The sequence below is a fragment of the Gigantopelta aegis genome, chromosome 10, assembly GCF_016097555.1.
Source record: "Gigantopelta aegis isolate Gae_Host chromosome 10, Gae_host_genome, whole genome shotgun sequence".
Classification (NCBI taxonomy): domain Eukaryota; kingdom Metazoa; phylum Mollusca; class Gastropoda; order Neomphalida; family Peltospiridae; genus Gigantopelta; species Gigantopelta aegis.
The window spans coordinates 30,175,343-30,195,342 of record NC_054708.1 but is presented as its reverse complement, the minus strand read 5'-3'; the positions used below and the strand labels follow the sequence as shown (position 1 = coordinate 30,195,342).

General features: G+C 37.6%; 2 protein-coding genes across 2 annotated transcripts in view; one reads left to right on the top strand and one right to left on the bottom strand.

Moving 5' to 3' along the window:
- The window catches only part of LOC121383576 (blastula protease 10-like), a 20,887-nt gene extending 9,827 nt beyond the window's left edge, over nt 1-11,060 (top strand). Inside the window, exons 8-13 of the mRNA XM_041513663.1 lie at nt 1,258-1,380; nt 2,899-2,990; nt 5,202-5,323; nt 7,802-7,947; nt 9,016-9,110; nt 10,908-11,060. Coding sequence (XP_041369597.1) covers nt 1,258-1,380; nt 2,899-2,990; nt 5,202-5,323; nt 7,802-7,947; nt 9,016-9,110; nt 10,908-11,060 — 731 coding nt within the window. The remainder of the gene's footprint in view (nt 1-1,257; nt 1,381-2,898; nt 2,991-5,201; nt 5,324-7,801; nt 7,948-9,015; nt 9,111-10,907) is intronic.
- A 1,371-nt stretch (nt 11,061-12,431) lies between these two features.
- The window catches only part of LOC121384720 (prominin-1-like), a 42,468-nt gene continuing 34,899 nt past the window's right edge, over nt 12,432-20,000 (bottom strand). Inside the window, exon 8 of the mRNA XM_041515240.1 lies at nt 12,432-12,611. Coding sequence (XP_041371174.1) covers nt 12,553-12,611 — 59 coding nt within the window. The 3' untranslated portion in view covers nt 12,432-12,552. The remainder of the gene's footprint in view (nt 12,612-20,000) is intronic.

The following is a 20,000-nucleotide window of genomic DNA, read 5'->3' as shown; positions in this document are numbered from 1 at the left end:
CAGTATTATTTATTATTGATTTACCTTTGTGCTAAAATGCTGTTAAACATCCATTCATTCATTCCTAAGGATTTAATTTTATGACAGAACACAACACACAACCGTGGTTGGTGTAGTGAATACAACGCGTCTATGATGCATTATTTAATGTATATGTTTCCTACAGTTCTTTACACTGTTTTACACTATTATAATTTTTTAAATTTTTTTATTGGATATAATCATATTAAGAACTTTCCTTTGCTTGACACCCAATAGCCGATCTCTCTATTTGTGCTGGGGTGTCGTTAAACATTCATGTATGCATTCATTCATTCATTCATTCATCATTCATTCATCCATCCATCCATCCATCCATCCATCCATCCATTCATTATTGAATGCAGTGCTAAAACCTTGTTTTGCATGTACCCTACTTGTGTAAAAAAAAAAAAAAAAAAAATGCCTGAAAAGATTAAAATGGTATATGTGAGCATACAAAGTAAATAAATAGCATTTGATGTGTTAAAGCTGTATTTTGATCCACAACGCTAATCACAAACAAACATTGCAATAAAACACCTGTATGTTGTATTTCCTTCTAGAGAATAACATTATATATTAATAATTAATTATATTAGCAAATTAGAAATCCCAATTGTCACCAATTACAAAATTGTAAATGTGTACCAACACTATTTTTAGATACCACATAAATTGTAACTATGATATTGTAACAGTTGTACCAGTACTATTTGTTTGTTTGTTGTTGTTGTTGTTGGGGGTTTTATGGGGGTTGGGAGAGAGTTAAAGGCACTTGGTATTAAAATGTTAAATAGGGCTAGTTTAATAGATTCAAGTTTTGTTTTTTATTTGTTTGTCTGCTTTCTTTATTTAGACCGGCCTCGGTGGCGTCGTAGTTAGTCCATCTGTCTATAGGCTGGTAGGTACTGGGTTCGGATCCCAGTCGAAGCATGGGATTTTTAAACCCTGAGTGAGTGCTCCGCAAGGCTCAATGGGTAGGTGTAAATCACTTGCACCGACCAGTGATCCATAACTGGTTCAACAAAGGCCATTGTTTGTGCTATCCTGCCTGTGGGAAGTGCAATTAAAAGATCCCTTGCTGCCTGTCACTTTTGTTGCGACAGCGGGTTTCCTCTAAAATACAGTGTCAGAATGACGATATGTTTGACGTCCAATAGCCGATGATAAGATAAAAAAATCTATGTACTCTAGTGGTGTCGTTAAATAAAACAAACTTTACTTTTCTTTATTTAGCACAGTGTGGTGGATTACCGGCGTGTAAGAATGGTGGTTTCTTGTTGAAGGACTGTACGTGCCACTGTCCTGATGGTCTTGTCGGGGTCACGTGTGGGGAGATTTCACGAAAGCAGTCCAAAGGTAAAATGTGAAGGTTACACACCACCATTACTTGCTCCATGCAGTTCAATACAATTTCTATGCCAGAATATATTCTGGAAAAATACAACACTATCGAGAGGGTCATGTGACTACTAATTTTGGGGAGTGCTCTCAACTGACAAGTACCGTGTAAAAAAAATCAACATAGGTCGACCACGATATTTTTCAGTTAATGGCCCCTATGCCTGACCACCGCCTCGTGTTGCTGTTATACAAGTGGCACCATACCACTTGAACAGTTGTTATCAGTCAGTACTACATATAACAAGTAACTTCAAACCAATGTATTATTTAAATACTACAGAGGTCGCCCTATGTGTAATCATCAAAGAAAGATTTCAAAAAGCATTTCAGAATTTTGTAGTTTTGTTTTAATGAGGAACTATTTCCTAAACCGGACTATTTTAAGCTGCTACAGCAAGTAATGATGCGCCAAATGGCGGTGTGTTGCCCCAAGACCAAGTAAAAGATGTACCCAACTTTACAACTGTATTTATTTATTACCTTAATTACAACTCATCTGCATATTTAATAAACATGATGACTTTCTTTAAATAAAATATTAGTTTTAAGAATTAATGATTACGCGCAGTCTTTGGTTGCTCGTGCCTTATTTGATATGTTTTAAAGGCTTAAGAGTCTTCTTAATTCAATAAAGAATTATTCATTTGTTTCATTTTTAAATATTAATTAATTTGTATTATTGCGAATTTGTAATGTTTTTGTGTAATTTTTTTATTTCATATTATAATATGCTTTTTAGACGATAGTAGATGTCAATATAGTATTATTAGTAGCAGTTGCTTTATATTAGTGATACTTCTCTTTGAATATTAAATTTTGTGTATATTCTTGTAATAGTTGTAGTCGCCGTTATTGTCATATTGTCATTATTGCATGTTATTAGGAGAGGACCCCGTAAGTTGGATAATTTGTGTCCAATCCATTTGTACCTTATATGCAACCAAATAAGTTTCAATCAATTCGTAGTACTACCAGTAGCATTAATATCATATACATATTTTGTTGTTATTTCTGTTCTGTAGTTTTACACCATGTAACATTATTTCTATATTCATGTCATAAAATATGTTAGGTGTGTAATAAGCCTATTTAGGCTAGGTGGCAATATATTTTATGTCTGTATTTTATAATGTTATGCATATTGTCATTTAACACTTTAATAAACAATTAAATAATCATCATAATAAATGCATGTCTATTTACAATATGTACAGTATAATGGTGGGGAGGTATTTTCACATAATATGGCAACTGACAAAAGTACAATACAAACATAACTATGCCATCTAAAACTAGAATAAATAAAGTTATTTCTTAAATGTTTTACCCGAATTCAATATAATAGGTTATTGACCTCTTTGATATTTTCCGTAGTCACTAGCTGGATTAGCATAAAAACACTAGACCGTCTGTAATAATACGCTATGTACATACTTATATTTTCACATTTATAAAATAAATGGTTCTTTTCAGGAAATGGATACATGCATTTCCTAACTTATGGACGTATCTTACATATCATCACTTCACCGTATCCGAAAACGCACGCTTTGTGGTTTATCAAGGTTTGTATAATTATCACTGAGGTTGTGGTGCAGATGTGGGCAAATTGCTTGATACAAACGTTTACAGTATTTTAGAATTGCCTTTAAATAAAGACACTAATGTTAACAGGAATAGCGTGGGAGTAATGTGGTGTATTAAGAAGCAAAGTAAACAAATAGTTCCCGAGAATTAAAAGTATGATTGAAATGGAAAAAAGAGAGCAAAATATAAGACGCTTAACTGTTAATTGAAAGGAGGGATGTAGCCTAGTAGTAGAACGCTCGCTTGATGTGCTGTCGGTTTGGGATCGATCCCCGTCGGTGGGCACGTTGGACTATTTCTCGTCCCAGCCAGTGCACCACAACAGGTATATCAAAGGTCGTGGTATGTGCTGTTCTCTCTGTGGGTTGGTGCATACAAAAGATCCCTTGTTGCTAATGAAACAATGTAGCGGGTTTCCTATTTAAGACTATAGGTCAAAATTACCAAATGTTTGACATCCAATAGCCGATGGTTAAAGGGACATTCCTGAGTTTGCTGCAATTTTTAAGATGTTATCGACTAACCGATATTTTTTAACGATTGTAATTACATATCAAATATATTTTTCTGCATAAAATATTACTGGCTGTATATTAAACGTGTTTCTGACCGTTCTAATATTTGTACTAGGTTCAATTTCATTTTATTTCCTAAAAACTATTTTTTCGTACATACGAAATTATTTGAAGACAAAATCCAGTTTGGGCTTCTTTCAAATATTGAGATGACCAGAAACACATTGAATATACAGACACTGATATTCTAAACAAGAAAATATATTTAATATATCAGTTTAATCGTAGAAATATTTTATTAGTCGGAAACATCTTACAATGCAGCAAACTCAGGAATGTCCCTTTAATAAATCAATGTGCAGTAGTGACATCGTTAAACAAAACAAAAAAAAGTGAACTATTTGATAACAGTTTACTGATCCTAGTACATACCTTTTGTGTTTCGCATCCATGTTTGAGCTACTGCTAACACCAGGTTCACCAGAAATACATTTGAAATACTAAAAATCATAATTTATGTAAGAAGTTGTACGTAGTGTACTGTTTAAAGGGACATACCCTAGTTTCAACCCGTGAACATTAACACTAAGTTTATTTAATCTACAAACCTTTAACACATTTGGATAAAGTTACAACTGAGTGAAACATGAGTCTGTGACTTTGAAATGGTGAAATACCCTCTAAAAATAGACTAAAACTCGACTCCATAACTGTTACTTCTCAGACGCACGTGCGTTTTTAAAAATATGAGAAATTGATTTTGTGATATTGAAAACACCAAGATGACCAAAAACACTTTGAATGTACGGAAATTTATAACCTAAACAATAAAATGTAAGTAAAGTATGATTTAAGTTATCAAAAACGGTTATAATAGTAAAAAATATGCGTTAGTGTTTAAAAACTAAGGTATGTCCCTTTAACGGATCGAAAGCTAAATACTGATCCAACAATAATCCGCAATGCTTAGCAAATTGGAACATCGCCATAAGCGTACGAGACGGGAAAGGGGGGGGGGGGGGGGGGGGGCAGAGGACACTTGCCCTTACCCCACTCCTCAGTGCTTGAAAAACATCCTGAAATTCTGGCAACAACGATACAGATATTCAATCAAAATGAGCTAACCTGAGACCTTTTCACCACGAATTTCCATAATTCTACTCACAATATTAGTTGTAATTCATGTAACAATGCGTAGATATTCATTTACTGGTTGGTAATGATACTAATACAAGTTGTAGCTCGAGTCACCTCCAGTCCTACCCCTTATTGATATTGAGATATTGAGTTTCTTCGTGTTGCGTTGGTACTGGTTAACAACATGTAAATTTAATGTCATGACTGGACTCGAAAATAATCAAACTAAAGCATCGGATTTAGGAAAACGTGTATTTTAGACACAGTAGCTTGAAACCATTTAGTTGTCGACGATTGCCAAAGCATTACAGAGTTTCCTCTAGTCTTACCCAACATATCAACATGAGATGACTCGAGCTAGTTGTTATCCAGATTCGGGTATTTTCGTTTAATTCGTTCAAAAATCATCTGCCCCTTTACAAAAATGGCAGCCCCCCCCCCCCCCCCCCCCCCGTACGCCTATGGGCATCGTGTTTAATAATACTCGATAAAATCGTTAACAATAGCAAGAGTCGTTTCTGTGTTGTCTTTCTTCAGAGTCCCGAGGGCACGACGATGGAACTGGAGGTGGAACTGGACCTGAGTCGGAGCGAGCACACGCACACGTGCAGACACTGGGTGGAGATCAGATACAACCTGCTCGGGCAGGAGGGACCGAGGTAACGCAGTCTCAATCAATCTACACCTCACCACATTGTTGATAGGCCTCGGTGGCGTCGTGGTTAGGCCATCGGCCATAAGGCTGGTAGGTACAGAGTTCGCATGCCCGGTACCGGCTCCCACCCAGAGCGAGTTTTCACGACTCAATGGGTAGGTGTAAGACCGCTACACCTCTTATTTCTCACTAACAACTAACACATTGTCCTGGACAGACAGACCAGATGGCTGATGTGTGCGCCCAGGACAGCGTGGTTAAACCTTAATTGGATTATAAACACGAAAATAACTATCAATGAATGAATGTTAAAGGTATGCAACCATGACACACTGACACTTTGTCTACAGAGAACAAGTGGTCTTGACCATGATATATATATATATATGGTTCCAACTACGACTTTAAGAAGACTGCCACTTTATAACGCGCTAGTACATGCTATAGACACTGTTTTATATAAAACCTAGGTAAGCAAAACATTGTCTGGATATGCATACGGGTGTGTTAATAATGATATTTCAAGCAAAGATATTTAAGTATTTTACAAGAATATTGATCAGATTATTGAAATATTATTGAAAATTATTGAATGAATGAAATAATAGGCCACAGATCAGAGTTATATTCCCATATAGTCGACCGGAAATATATCCGCACAAGTAGTCTGCTGTTTGACTATGATTATGTATGCTTGACAGCACTGTAGTGGCAGACGCAAGCCGTAGCCCAGTGGTAAAGAGTTCGTCTGAAGCGCGGTCGGTCTATGATCGACCTCCGTCTGTGGGTGGGCCCACTGGGCCATTTCTCTTTCCAGTCAGTGCTCCACGACTGGTATGTCAAAAGACCGCGGTATGAGCTATCCTGCCTGTGGGATTATACATATAAATGATCCTTTGCTACTAATGGAAAATATGTAGCGGGTTTCCTCTCTATAACTACAGTGAAACCTTTCTAATCTAGACCACGCCGATTTAAACAGGATCCGCTGTTTAGAGGGTCGCGTTTTTAGTAATTTTTGAAAATTCTGGACCCTGAAACTTGGCCGTTTTTGGCAGGATTCTGGTTTGTAAAGGGTCCGGTTTTACAAATTCAATTTGAGTTTATCTAAAGCAAATGAGCCAAGATACCAAAATAAGCGAGATCAGTAGGCTTAAGAGGGTTTAGGGTGCATGGTTATTAGACACCCCCCCCCCCCCCCCCCCCCCCCCCCCACACACACACACACACCATTTATAATCTTATCCAAATTGACCCATAAATTAAAGATTCCGGCTCAGGTCCGCTCACTGAACTTGCCAGAGACCGAACCTGAGAGACACATGCCCGAAACCAAAGGGGTTTTGGGACACGTCAATAGAGTTCAGGGGCCTCATTCACAAAGGTCTCTTAGGCTCTGCTAGACGACAAAGCATCCTCTTTGCAAGTCGTTTATCATTGCACTGCGAGATCGCAAAGTTGCGAGGGTTTAGTGAATTAGGCCCCTGGGTTAAGATCTATAGAAAAGTTTAAAATAAAAATGCTCAGAGACGCGTTTCTGGGCAATTTAGTGATATATATTGTGGGTGATGAATTTTAAAAACAAAACATTAATTAAAAAGGACATATCAAACGGTATGTGGGTTGGTGGGTCATGGGACCCCTGCAACACCTCTGGATCCGTCTGCGAACACCGTAATAGCGTCACCAAAACGCAAGCACTACAGTGGACTGAACTGGAACTACAAAAAGGCCAATTGGCACAGATTCAGAGAGCTAACATGAGCCTATGGGCAACCTAGGGAGACATGTCAGCACCACATAGGTCCAACTAACGAGTTACTCTCGGCCTACTAAATTCCAAACCTATACGTAGCTCCCTACCTTTCCAAAATTGCGCCTAAATTCCTTCATCAAAAATGCGCACCCATTCTCTGTGGCTTAATCCTACGGGACATTCCAAATTCCATATCACCATACCAACCTCCGCCTGTTACCGGCTACGGTCGGACTGCTGGTGCTCCCTTGCACCTGCCAGTTCAGGCGGTCCACCCTCCTACCCACCCCACCTTTTCTGTCCTGGGCGAGGAGCCGGCCGAGGCCCGCACCTGTGCCCAGGACAGGCGTGCACTACAATAGCTTGCTCTGAATGTGCACGTTAAACACTTTGGACATGGACTAGATTCACAGAGCTCACAGTCAAACTCTGCCAAGAAGCAGACATCCGTCATTGAACACTGTAATAGCGACCCATAGGATCCAGGGGTTGAGATGGCGCTGTACATTTTTGAAGCCATCCAGATAAAAATTTCGTTCATTACCGCCCCCCCCCCCCCCCCCTTCCCCAATTTGTGTCTCACGTCAGATATCGTTCCTACATGCCTGCATTGCATTGCATTTAATAAATAAAAAATCACCACAGACTTTCTGCCTTATGATTGTTTTAAACTTCAACTTCCTCATTAATATTTTATTTGTTTGTATTGATCTCTGTTCTTTGTAGATTCTGTGGACGGTCAACTGAAACACAGACGCTAATTGAGACGTCCAGCAACGTCCTGATGATAAAATATAACGGCGAGATCGGCGACCCGATTAGACGTAACGGCGACGGGTTTTCAATCAACGTTAAGGTTTTGGGTCATATCAGTAAGTTGTCTTGAATCCTTGTGGAAGTCTCTATAAAACATGTCAGAATTTAAAAATAAATATAAAATGATTTTTTTTTTAAACAAGTCTATTACCGTACCACAGAAACAAATATGATCGTGTCAGGGATGGGTCCCTGATATCACTACCCTAGAGTCATGTTATGAGAAATAATTCTATAAAATATGAATAATATAGATATATACGATAATTATAGCTTATTACAACAGTAATAAAATACATAAATGAAACAATATTAATTATTATAAAAAGCACACCTCACAGTGAGCGCTATTTAAATTATTATATTTTAGAATATGAAGAGTGGGGTCATGTTTTGTGCTATTGGGGAGGAATAGTTTGTCAGCAGCGGGTTTGTTCTAACAGACTTTTTAACGATTGTAATTACATATCAAATATATTTTTCTGCATAAAATATTAGTGGCTGTATATTAAACGTTTTTCTGATCATTCTAATAATCTTACTAGGTTAAATTTCATTTTATTTCCTAAAATATGTTTTTTCGTACGTACGAAATTATTTGAAGACAAAATCCAGTTTGGGCTTCTTACAAATATTAAGACGACCAGAAACACATTGAATAATGTCCTAAACAAGAAAATATATTTAATATGTAAGTTTAATCGTAGAAATATTTTATTAGTCGAAAACATCTTACAATGCAGCAAACTCAGGAATGTCCCTTAAACAATTTTTAGTTAGAAATATTTTTATTTGCCGAAAATAATGGCTACAGAACGCAGGGTAGTCCCTTTAATAATTGTTATTGAACTGAAATAGGAGGCGTAATCCTACCCAGCTAATCCAACAAGTGCTCCACGACTAGTATATCAATGACTATATCGTAAGCTGTCCGTCCTGAAACTGAAACAATAACAGTGCCTCGTTTAGCAAAGCGATCTTAGTAGAAAGATCACCTTAAATACAAAGCTACCATTATGCACTTCAGGTGATTTTAGGGCTATGATCGCTTCATAAAGCGGGGCCAAACTTGTGTCGTTTTGTGTGAATATTAATAATATTGTGTGCGTGTTTCATTCTTTCAGACCAGCACGTCAGGTGTACATTCTCAGATGCTGATATGGACTCGTGTCCGTTCTTCCAGGCGCCCGGCAGCAACAATGGCTTTCAGAGAATGGCCGTAAGTGTCCTATACGCACAAATATCTGTGTGTGTGTGTGTGTGTGTGTGTGTGTGTGTGTGCGTGCGTGCATAAATATATATCTGTGTGTTTGTGTGTGTGTGCGTGCAGGGGCGGATCCAGGTGCGAGCTTTAGATGGATTTGAAGTATATTCCCGTTGTCAAGATCAACTCTCTGGTCACGAGCGGGGGGGGGGGGTCCAGACCCCCTCGACCCCCCCCCCTGCTGGATCCGCGTCTGGTGTGTGCATCTCTCTCTCTCTCTGTCTATGTGTGTGTGTGTGTGTGTGTGTACGTGCGTGTGTGTGTGTGTACGTGAGTGTAAGTGAGTGTACATGTGTGTGCCTGTTTGGTGTCTGTGTGTGTGCTTGTAAATGTCTTTCCTGTCTCACTCTCTAGACCAGTCGTCACAATCATGTTAAAGTTAGTGTGTTTAATAACACCATTAGGGCATATCGATTTATTATTTGGATGTCAAACATTTGATAATTCTGACATATAGTCTTAGAGAGGAAACTCCCTACATGTTTTCCATTAGTAGCAAGGGATCTTTTATATGCACCATCCCATAGATAGGATAGCACAGTCGTGGTGGTGTGTGTTTGTGTGTGTGTGTGCGTGCGTGCGTGCATGCGTGTATGTACACGTGTGTATGTGCGCGCGCATGTGCTTGTTTGTGCGTCTGTGTGTGTACTTGTAAATGAATGTCTTTCCTATCTCACTGTCTAGACCAATCGTCACAATTATCATGTTAGCTATTAATTAAACAGTAATCTCTTGTTCCAGCTAGTGCACCACGACTGGTATATCAAAAGCAGCGGTATGTGCTATCCTGTCTGTGGGATGGTACATAAAAAATGTAGCGGGTTTCCACTCTAAGACTATATGTCAACATTGCCAAATATTTGACATCCAATAGCCGATGATTAATTACTCAATGTGCTCTAGAGTTGTCGTTAACCAAAACAAATCTTTAACAAACGTAATATATTAGGGAACACATAAACAGTAACAGCAAATAATAACTGCAAGCAAAACCCTCATCCAAAGTATCAGGCCCCGTTCCACGAAGCGATCTTAGTGCTACGATCACCTTAAGGTAGTTATGCACTTAACGTGATCTTAGGGCTAAGATAGCTGCGTGGAACGGAACTCAGGACGTTAACCGTTTTACTGGCAGCTAGTTAGTCCCACAATACTGACATTCAGTTCTACATTATATCTCTGAATTTTAAACAGGCATAACCAGCCCCAAGTTCAGCCAGTAAATGTTTCGCTAACATTCGCGAACTACTTGACTGGTTCCCTACGTGACCATGTGATTTACTGTGTTGCGTAAAAATCAGTTTAGTGAACTTCAGCGACAAGCGGTTGGCTGAATTTGCGCCTGGGCTCACGTCAGCGTGAGACGTGAGCTAAAACTTTGCTTTGATCAGCTTGACTTCGTCCTGTCAATGACTGTCTAGCGACATCGGTTTCGCCTTGTAAAAAAAAAAAAAAGTGACCACTTGCACTGTACACAGTCGCGGATGAATGTTGTAAACTTGAGGAATACCTATTTATACATAATAATTAAGTGTCTCAGCGTTCGAAGCTACTCTGGCGCCACAAAATCATACAATCATACAACAGACCCGAACATAGACGGTTCTAGCTCGGACCACACCCGTGTTTGATGTTAAAGGTAAAATGTTAACTACTGTAGCGGTGAATTAAATTTGTTCTCAAATACCATGTGTTCCCGTATGGGTTTTTTTTCTATCGGTATGCAATATCCTGTGTGTATCTTCTTCACAGATAACTTTGTCTTGGCTTAAGAGTCATAACAAAGTCATGGATGAGAGCAGTCGAGCATACCTGTACATAGATTCCAAACAGAAGAAACCCGGCTCAAAGGCTACCTGCACGAGCGCCCAAATAGAAGGTATATATTTCCATTACACCAAGTAGAAGGTATATCTTTCAATTACACCAAGTAGAAGGTATATCTTTCCATTACACCAAGTAGAATGTATATATTTCCATTACACCAAGTAGAAGGTATATCTTTCCATTACATCAAGTAGAATGTATATCTTTCCATTACACCAAGTAGAAGGTGTATCTTTCCATTACACCAAGTAGAAGGTATATCTTTCCATTACACCAAGGAGAAGGTATATCTTTCCATTACACCAAGTAGAAGGTATATCTTTCCATTACACCAAGTAGAAGGTATATCTTATACCTAATTTGAAAATATAATAAGACTTTCCTGAGTCTGGTGACATTGTAAAATGTGTCCGTCTAACGGAGCCTTAAAAGGAGAGGGCTTTGTCAGCTGGATAACTTATGCCCAATCCTTTTGTAGATATACATGTATACATTATATGCAATGAAATATGTTTTTAATCAACACAGCCTTTTTGGCTGTTAAAATTTCAATAAATTTCCTTGTTTAGAATATCGGTGTCTTTATACGCAATGTGTTTGTGGTTGTGTGCTAATGTCTGTAGCGTTCACTTTCTATTTTATTTTGCTGTTTTTAGGGGGGGGGGGGGGGGGGGGTCATACGTACAAAATTCTTGGAAGGTAAAAACTAGTTTGGGCTATTACAAACATTAGGACGACAACAAACACCTTGTTTATACAGATACCGATATTCTAAACAAGAACATCCAAAAGAAACTATACCAATACTCTGAGAGACTACAGAAGAAAAACCAAAATATATTTCATATAATTCATGAGAGTGGTGCTTTGGCATGTTTGGAACAAAATTGTATTCCATAAAAGGAGAAAGATATTTAACCACCATTTCCATTATCCAAATTATAAAGGAAATTAAATAAAATGTTCTTGATATAGTTTTTTTTGGACATCAGTATATCTTTCATATTTATGTTTAGTCATCAAAAAAGGATCTGTTAGTCGTAAACATCTTATAGTGTAACAAACTCAGGATAGAAAGAAAAGAAAGGAATGTTTTATTTAACGACGCACTCAACACATTTTATTTACGGTTATATGGCGTCAGACATGGTTAAGGACCACACAGATTTTTTTTTAGAGGAAACCCGCTGTCGCCACATAGGCTACCTTTTACGACAGGCAGCAAGGGATCTTTTATTTGCGCTTCCCACAGGCAGGATAGCACAAACCATGGCCTTTGTTGAACCAGTTATGGATCACTGGTCGGTGCAAGTGGTTGCATTGCATTGCATTGAGCCTTGCAGAGCACTCACTCAGGGTTTGGAGTCGGTATCTGGATTAAGAATGCCATGCCTCGACTGGGATCTGAACCCAGTACCTACCAGCCTGTAGACCGATGGCCTGCCACGACGCCACCGAGGCCGGTAAACTCAGGATAGGTTCTTCAACATACAAGTTATACTGTTCCAAAGCAGAAGATAACTTCTCCCTATGTTCCGTAAAGCATACTAACATAGTCCGAAGGGGTGGGTCACAGGGACACTAACCTCCGCTCCTCCAAATCCTCAACTGGAGCTGTGAACATTATTCCTGCATGGAAAACAAAAATATGAATTGGAAGATTAACGAGTCATTTACCTTTTCAAACGAATTTAAATTTGTGGGTTTTTTTTCAATCAATAATGCTTCTTTGTGTTATTATTCTTATGATGATGATATTAGTGATGATGATGATTTCTAAAATTTCTATTACTACTTCTACTACTTTAAAAAAAAGAGAGAAGAGTTTATTCCATGAAAATTAATTGCACCATTACATTTACTATATACTCATGTGGCTTGAGTATAATTTGTAACATTTTTAATACACATTATTTTCTACAACCCGTTAGGCAATTACAATGTAGCAACACAGAATTCGTGGAGGATAGACACTTTAGTCAGAAGTAAATAGTTATGACAGTAAAGCAAAATAATAGTAATAAAAAATCACCTATAAAATTAATTTAATATAATAATCGATATTATAATTGTAAAATATCCCATTTATCCGTGAAGCGGTCTTCATTTTTTGAGTAAATATATTTTTCGATATTTCTGTAAAATGATATTCAAGTAATAACTTCATAAAAAATTTGGCTTCATTTTAGCAAATTTGCTGAGGTATATATATATATATATATATATATATATATATATATATAATATATATATCATATATATATATATATATATATATATATATATATATATATATATATATATATATATATATATGTCGTTTGATTATTACAAGTAAGTTATGCAGTAGCAGACTTTCATTTGGATTACCAAGTAAAACAGTACAATGTTTATATGAATTGGTTTGCAACTATGACTACTTCTACTACTGCTGATTGATTGATTGATTGATTTTTTGAAAATTGCAGTCGCCATAATTGTTCAATTTAATGTTTGTAAGTAGGAGAGGGCCTCGTAAGTTGGATAAGTTGTGCCCAATCCTGTATTATATATATATATATATATATATATATATATATATATATATATATATATATATATTATGCAATAAAATATGTTTTCAATCAAACTACTACAGCTGCTGCTGCAGCTACTACTACTACTATTACTGTTACTGTTGCTGCTGTTGTTGTTGCTGCTGCTGCTACTACTGCTTTTATTGCTACCTCTATTATACTACTGCTATTATACTATTACTTCTACTGTTATTATACTACTGCTGTAACTACCGCTACTGCTACTGCTATCCTAGTGCTACTATTCCTATTGTTATCACTGCTGCTACTGCCACACACACCGCCACCATCAATCACCACTATTACTGCTTTATTTCTTTCCAGCTGGAACCTGGTGCTTTAAGTTTTCTTATTTGATGTTTGGAAGTGCCTCGTCTTACCTACAGCTGAATGCATTAATGTCCGACAAAACCAACAGGCCGTATGAAAGGCGATATTCCGACGACGTTGTTCATGCTACGTCTGTCCCTTCACATGCACGGAACATCAATACAACACGTAAAGGTGAGAATATCTCGTGGCCGTCAGGAGATGAGCACGATACTCGAGACGAGAAGCAACATCGTGGAACAGAGACGACCAGTGACCCAACTGAACAACACAAGCACGTGGGTGGCGAAAGCAGGAATGCCATGGGCACATTTTCCAATATTCTCGATGCAGTTAAACGGCTACTCAAATCTTACGTCTTCAGAACAAAACATCAACAAGCATCATCTGATTTTGAAGATGACTTGACATCAAGGTTGTCAGAAGCATTAGGAAATGGCGAGCACAGGAAATACAACGTAGGTGATAGCCGCAAACGTCATGATCAAAGAAGCCATGACATCAGGAGACATAAAAGGCATTCTGACAAAGGACGGGTAGAGATTAGGAGAAGCAAGGTCATACAGGGTATAGAAATGCACCAAGAAAAGAAAACAGGATCGTCTGAAGAGGACGCCAGCTGGGGAAAGGACCTGTTGATTTGGAAAACGTCGAAGCTGTCGGAGAATTGGTTCAAGGTCCAAATCACTATCAAGAGTTCGAAGGCCTTTAAGGTATGTTTACGTATAAAACAGGCAGTGACTCGAACGCAGACAGTTTACGTATAAAACAGGCAGTGACTCGAACGCAGACAGTTTACGTATAAAACTGGCAGTGACTCGAACGTAGACAGGCAGATAGTTTATTAACGTATCGTCTAACCATAACGATGTAAGTTTAGTGCTTGGGTTCATTCTCATTCTGTCTCTCTCTCTCTCTCTGTGTGTCTGTCTCTCCGTCTCTCTCTCTCTCTCTCTCTCTCTCTCTCTCTCTCTCTCTCTCGCACACACGCACGCACACACACACACACACTTATTAAAGTGATGAAATCCTTGAAAGTGTATAAAGATATACATAATTTAAAAAATAAAAAATTGTGTGCAGAATAAGTACGTTTAGATAGTTTTGTGCTACTTTCACCAATGCTTATGACCGTTAAAAAGAGGTCGATTGTTATTTCGTAGTGTTTTATGATGAAACAGACATAAACTTGAAATTATAACAATTCCTTGGATTAGGAACAGATTTTCGAACATGCTAAGATCTATGAAACGGCTTCGCCCTCACGCGCTAGGCTATTCATAGTGTGTAAATCTGTTCTGTGGTTCATACAAATGTACTACCACGTCACAACGTATGCTAGATTCAACTACCAACTGTCACGACGGAGTTGGCCAACTCGCTGATCTCACGACTTCTACGACTGTCCAGTTGCTAGTCTCTTACTCTGCACTCTTACAACTCGATTCTCGTCGTATACAGCTCCTGTAAGTTGGGAGTGGGGGAAAACGCAAATATCGAGTTGGCTAACTCCGGTGTGACAGTTGATAGTCTGAGTCCTGGCATTACCTCCTGCAATTTCAGATACAGTTTAACGGTGTAGTGCAACGTGACGCCACCATCGTAATTGATGAATTTGACCTCTCGCCTGAGATTTGTTCTCGACCAGATACAACAGTGAATCTCGAAACGTCAGGCACTAAAGAAGGTGATTAGTTTTAGAAAATATTTTATAAAGAAATCACACAACAATGTTTAATGTTTACAACTGTAATATGGTTTTTTTTTAATCGAATATATTTTCAATTAAAAAGAAGTGTATTTAAGTATAAGTTCTTGGACTGGTAAAACTGATAACACGTGGGGTTTTATTTTTTTTATTATTATTATTTTTAAATTTTAATTTTGTTAAAAAAAATCTTTATTATAGTCCAGTGTTTGAACAGTGTTAAAAGCCAGTCATCACCATGCAAGGCGAGCTTTCACTCACCCACACTTCCTCGCTCGCCTGGAAAGTTTTAGGAGAGTGGCAAATTGATCGCCTTACAATAACATTTTTAATGATTTTTATTTCATACTTTATGTTAAGATAGTGATCTTTAGCTTAAACAAAACAAACTTCTTCTTTTCTTAATATAATAAAATACAAAATTAAAGCTGTAGTCTCGTCTCTCCATCTGATAATATCATGTGTTAATTTTAAAATACAAAATTAAAGATCAAAATCGTCTACCCATCTTACATCATTTCTTAATTCAGAAATACGAAATTAAATCTGCAGTTCCGACTCCCGCCTTATATATATCATTTCTCAATTAAAAATACAAAATTAAAGCTATAATCCCGTCTACTTGTCTTATATTATTTCTTAATTCAGAAATACAGAATTAAAGCTGCAGTCCCATCTACCCACCTTATATCATTTCTTAATTCAGAAATCTGAAATTAAAGCTAGTCCCGTCTTTCGTCTTATATAATTTTTTAATAATATTTTTTTTTTTTTTTTTTTTTTTAAATTAAAAAAACCCTCAAAGCTGGATTACCGTCTTCTGTACTATAATATATTTTTTTAATAAAAATATTTTTATGTTTTATTTTTTCCCCAGACCATGAAGTGTTCCACTGTGATTTTGAAACCGATACCTGTGGTTTTGAAAATGATTCCAAAGTTAGCACAATGTCTTGGACTAGAAAACAGAAAACTGAGATATTTGGGCCCAAGTCTGACCACACGTTCGGTGGCCATGCTTACGGCTGGTTTTTGACAAGAAACAAGATGATTCAGGTCAGTAGATTACCCGGATTTGCATATTCATAACTGAATCCAAACATGGATGCTCAGTTGTACATATGTTTATTCATGTAGGCATTTGCAAGTAGTACGATCTCTCTATCATTGCAGAGCATTAAACAAAAAAATAAATAAATAAAAAACAAACAAAAAAACCAATAATTTTTAAAACTTGAGACTAAGTGTTGCATTCAAGGTCAAGGTCATATAAATTATTTTTAATGTTTCTCTAATTTAACTCGTGGGTTATGGATGCATTACACAGTTTTATCATTGGAAATCCAGGACTTTAAATAAGGGAATTACTACCCACATTGAGGGTGGGGGCACGCATAATGTCTTTGGTTGTTAATTCCCGCTTTTACATATGTTATGAAGTGACAGGCAAATTATAAAAGGTGATAGGGGAATAAAAGGGGAGTGGGGTGATTGGGAGTCATGACCTCCATGATCCCTTCTACGCTCGTGAATGTTATTTGGACAGTGTAGTTTTAACCTAGACACCCCCACCCCCACCCCCACCCACACCCCATAGCCAAGGTTTTGCACAGTAAAATGTTCTTATGCAGAGTATAATTTACCTTTTTGATATTTGCTACAAAAGCGCCTGTGGGAGAAAGGAATGGAAGGGGGCAAGTAGTTAAAAATACAAATGATGTCATGTGTACATCTTTTGTTCAACTGAAAAAAACCGATATCGTGGCCTGGTTTTGTTTTTATTACCACTGATTATGTAATATGCAAGCCATCTTGGCTGTCTTCTATTTATAATTCCTCCTTTTTTTATTATTTATTATTTTAAATATAACATTTAGAAAATAAGCATATTAAAATACAGATTAACTGACCCAGTTCTAGGCGGCAAATAAAAAAGGATGGCCTCACAACAGTGCATAGGGGTACGGGCTCCCATTTTTGTAGGGGGGGGGGGGGGGGGAGAGGGGCCAAACTGGCTTTTGCCCGAATTTAAACGAAAATGCTTGAATCTCAATAACATTTATTCATATTAGCATTACTACCAAACAGTTATATAGAGTTGTAAATGAATTGTTTAGCATTTTAACATGGATTACAACTAATTAATAGTTTCCAGAACCTCAAATCCGTGACCATTCTCTGTATCGGAATCCTAGTGATCGACTTACCCGAAAAGGTGTCTTCATACATGTCTAGGTGCTTTGGTTCAAAATTTAATTTTTTAAGATGGCGCCATCGGCCATCTTGGATTTGGCCTTCTGGCGAAAAATGCCGGGATTTTTGGGAGGGACATGGGGACTAAAAATGTTTTTATAAAAGGTCCATAGAAGTCAAATCAGTCGTCAACACATCTTAGCCAGAGAATGGTCACGGAATTGAGGTTCTGGACCCTACTAAATTTTGCGGGTAGAATGATGGATATACATGGTAAAAAGGTCTTAGGTCAATACATTTTGCCCGAATATCTCTATCATTTTTGCCCGATTTTGATGTTTTGCTCCAGCACTAGGATCCCCTGTCTCGTACACTTATGCAACAATGTTATGTTTTACGTCTATTTTCATATTATTATTATTATTATTGTTTATTTAACAGCCGCGCAATAGTAAAGCGGATATTGTGAGCCAGGAGTTTGACCTCGGGACACGTACCGGGTGTGTCACGTTCTGGTTCTACGTGTGGGGATTCTCCTCCGGGACTCTGGCCCTCAGTCAGCGATTCGCCGATGGAGAGCAGGCAGACATCTGGAACTTCTCCGTCAAGTGGCTCTACAATGGTGACTGGGTGCAGGCGAGAGTTCCAGTGCAGGCTGACCGCAAGTTTAAGGTAAATATTTCGAATTTCTTTCATTAAACTAAAGGCGACGCCACACGGTACGAGAATAGCCACGAGAATTGGCCGACTGCATAGCGACCGATTAAATCGCAGTGTTTGTCTTGCCGGTCGGTTATTCTCGTGGCTATTCTCGTACGAGACACTTGTATTGTGTGACGTCGCCTTTAACGGAAGAAATTTAGTAGACCAAAGTGATCCAAATATTTCAGAGCTGGACGTAGCCCAGTGGTAAAGCGCTCGCTTGATGCGCGGTCGGTTTGGGATCGATCCCCGTCATTGGGCTATTTCTTGCTCTAGCCAGTGCACCACGACTGGTACATCAAAGGCCATGGTATGTGTTATCCAGTCTATGGGATGGTGCATATAAAAGATCCATTGCTGCTTATCAAAAAGAGTAGCTCATGAAGTGGCGACAGCGGGTTTCCACCCTCAATATCTGTGTGGTCCTTAACCACGTCCGATGCCATATAACCGTAAATAAAATGTGTTGAGTGCGTCGTTAAATAAAACATTTCCATATATTTCATGTTTTAAATAATAAACTTCAACTTGTATCGTGTTTGATACATTTTTGTAACATGCTTTCCAAAACATCGGTTGACGTTGTTGTAACTAATATATAATATGATACGTATGTGATACAGGATACCCATATAAAATATTAATGGCTGTATATTAAACGTGTTTCGGGTCGTTCTAGTATTTGTACTAGATTAAATTTCATTTGATTTCCTAAAATATTTTTTCGTACGTACGAAATAATTTGAAGACAAAATCCAGTTTGGGCTTCTTACAAATATTAAGAATGAATGAATGAATGAATGTTTAACGACACCCCAGCACAAAAATACACATCGGCTATTGGGTGTCACAAATGGTAAGTACATGAAAATATTATTTACATATAATTACGTACATAAAATATTAAGACGACCAGAAACACATTGAATATACAGAACGAACGAATGAATGTTTAACGACACCCCAGCACGAAAAATACATCGGCTATTGGGTGTCAAACTATGGTAATGCAAATAAATAAAGTGATGATCAACATCAATATAAAAATTCAAGACAAACAAAAACAGTGTAAAGAACTCTGCAAAAACACAAATATCACAGAATTTTACGGATACTGAACTTTACTCAAAACTTCAATTTTGTGCTGTATTGGCCATTCTCAAAGAGAATGTTACACCCCTGCACCACGGTGAGGTTACAGCACACGCAGGGGTTGAATATACAGAAACTGATATTCTAAATAAGGAAATATATTTAATATGTAAGTTTAATCGTAGAAATATTTTAATAGTCGAAAACATCTTACAATGCAACAAACTCAGGAATGTCCCTTTACAGGTACATGTGTATTATTATTCATAGAGTTAATGCCATAATGTGTGTGTGCGTGCGTGCGTGCGTGCGTTTAGCTTTCAATAATTTTGAAAAACATTATTTTATTTATTTCTCTTTCTTTCAGTTGGTGTTCTGCACTGTTGTGCACCATTCGTGGGGAGCTTTTTCTATAGA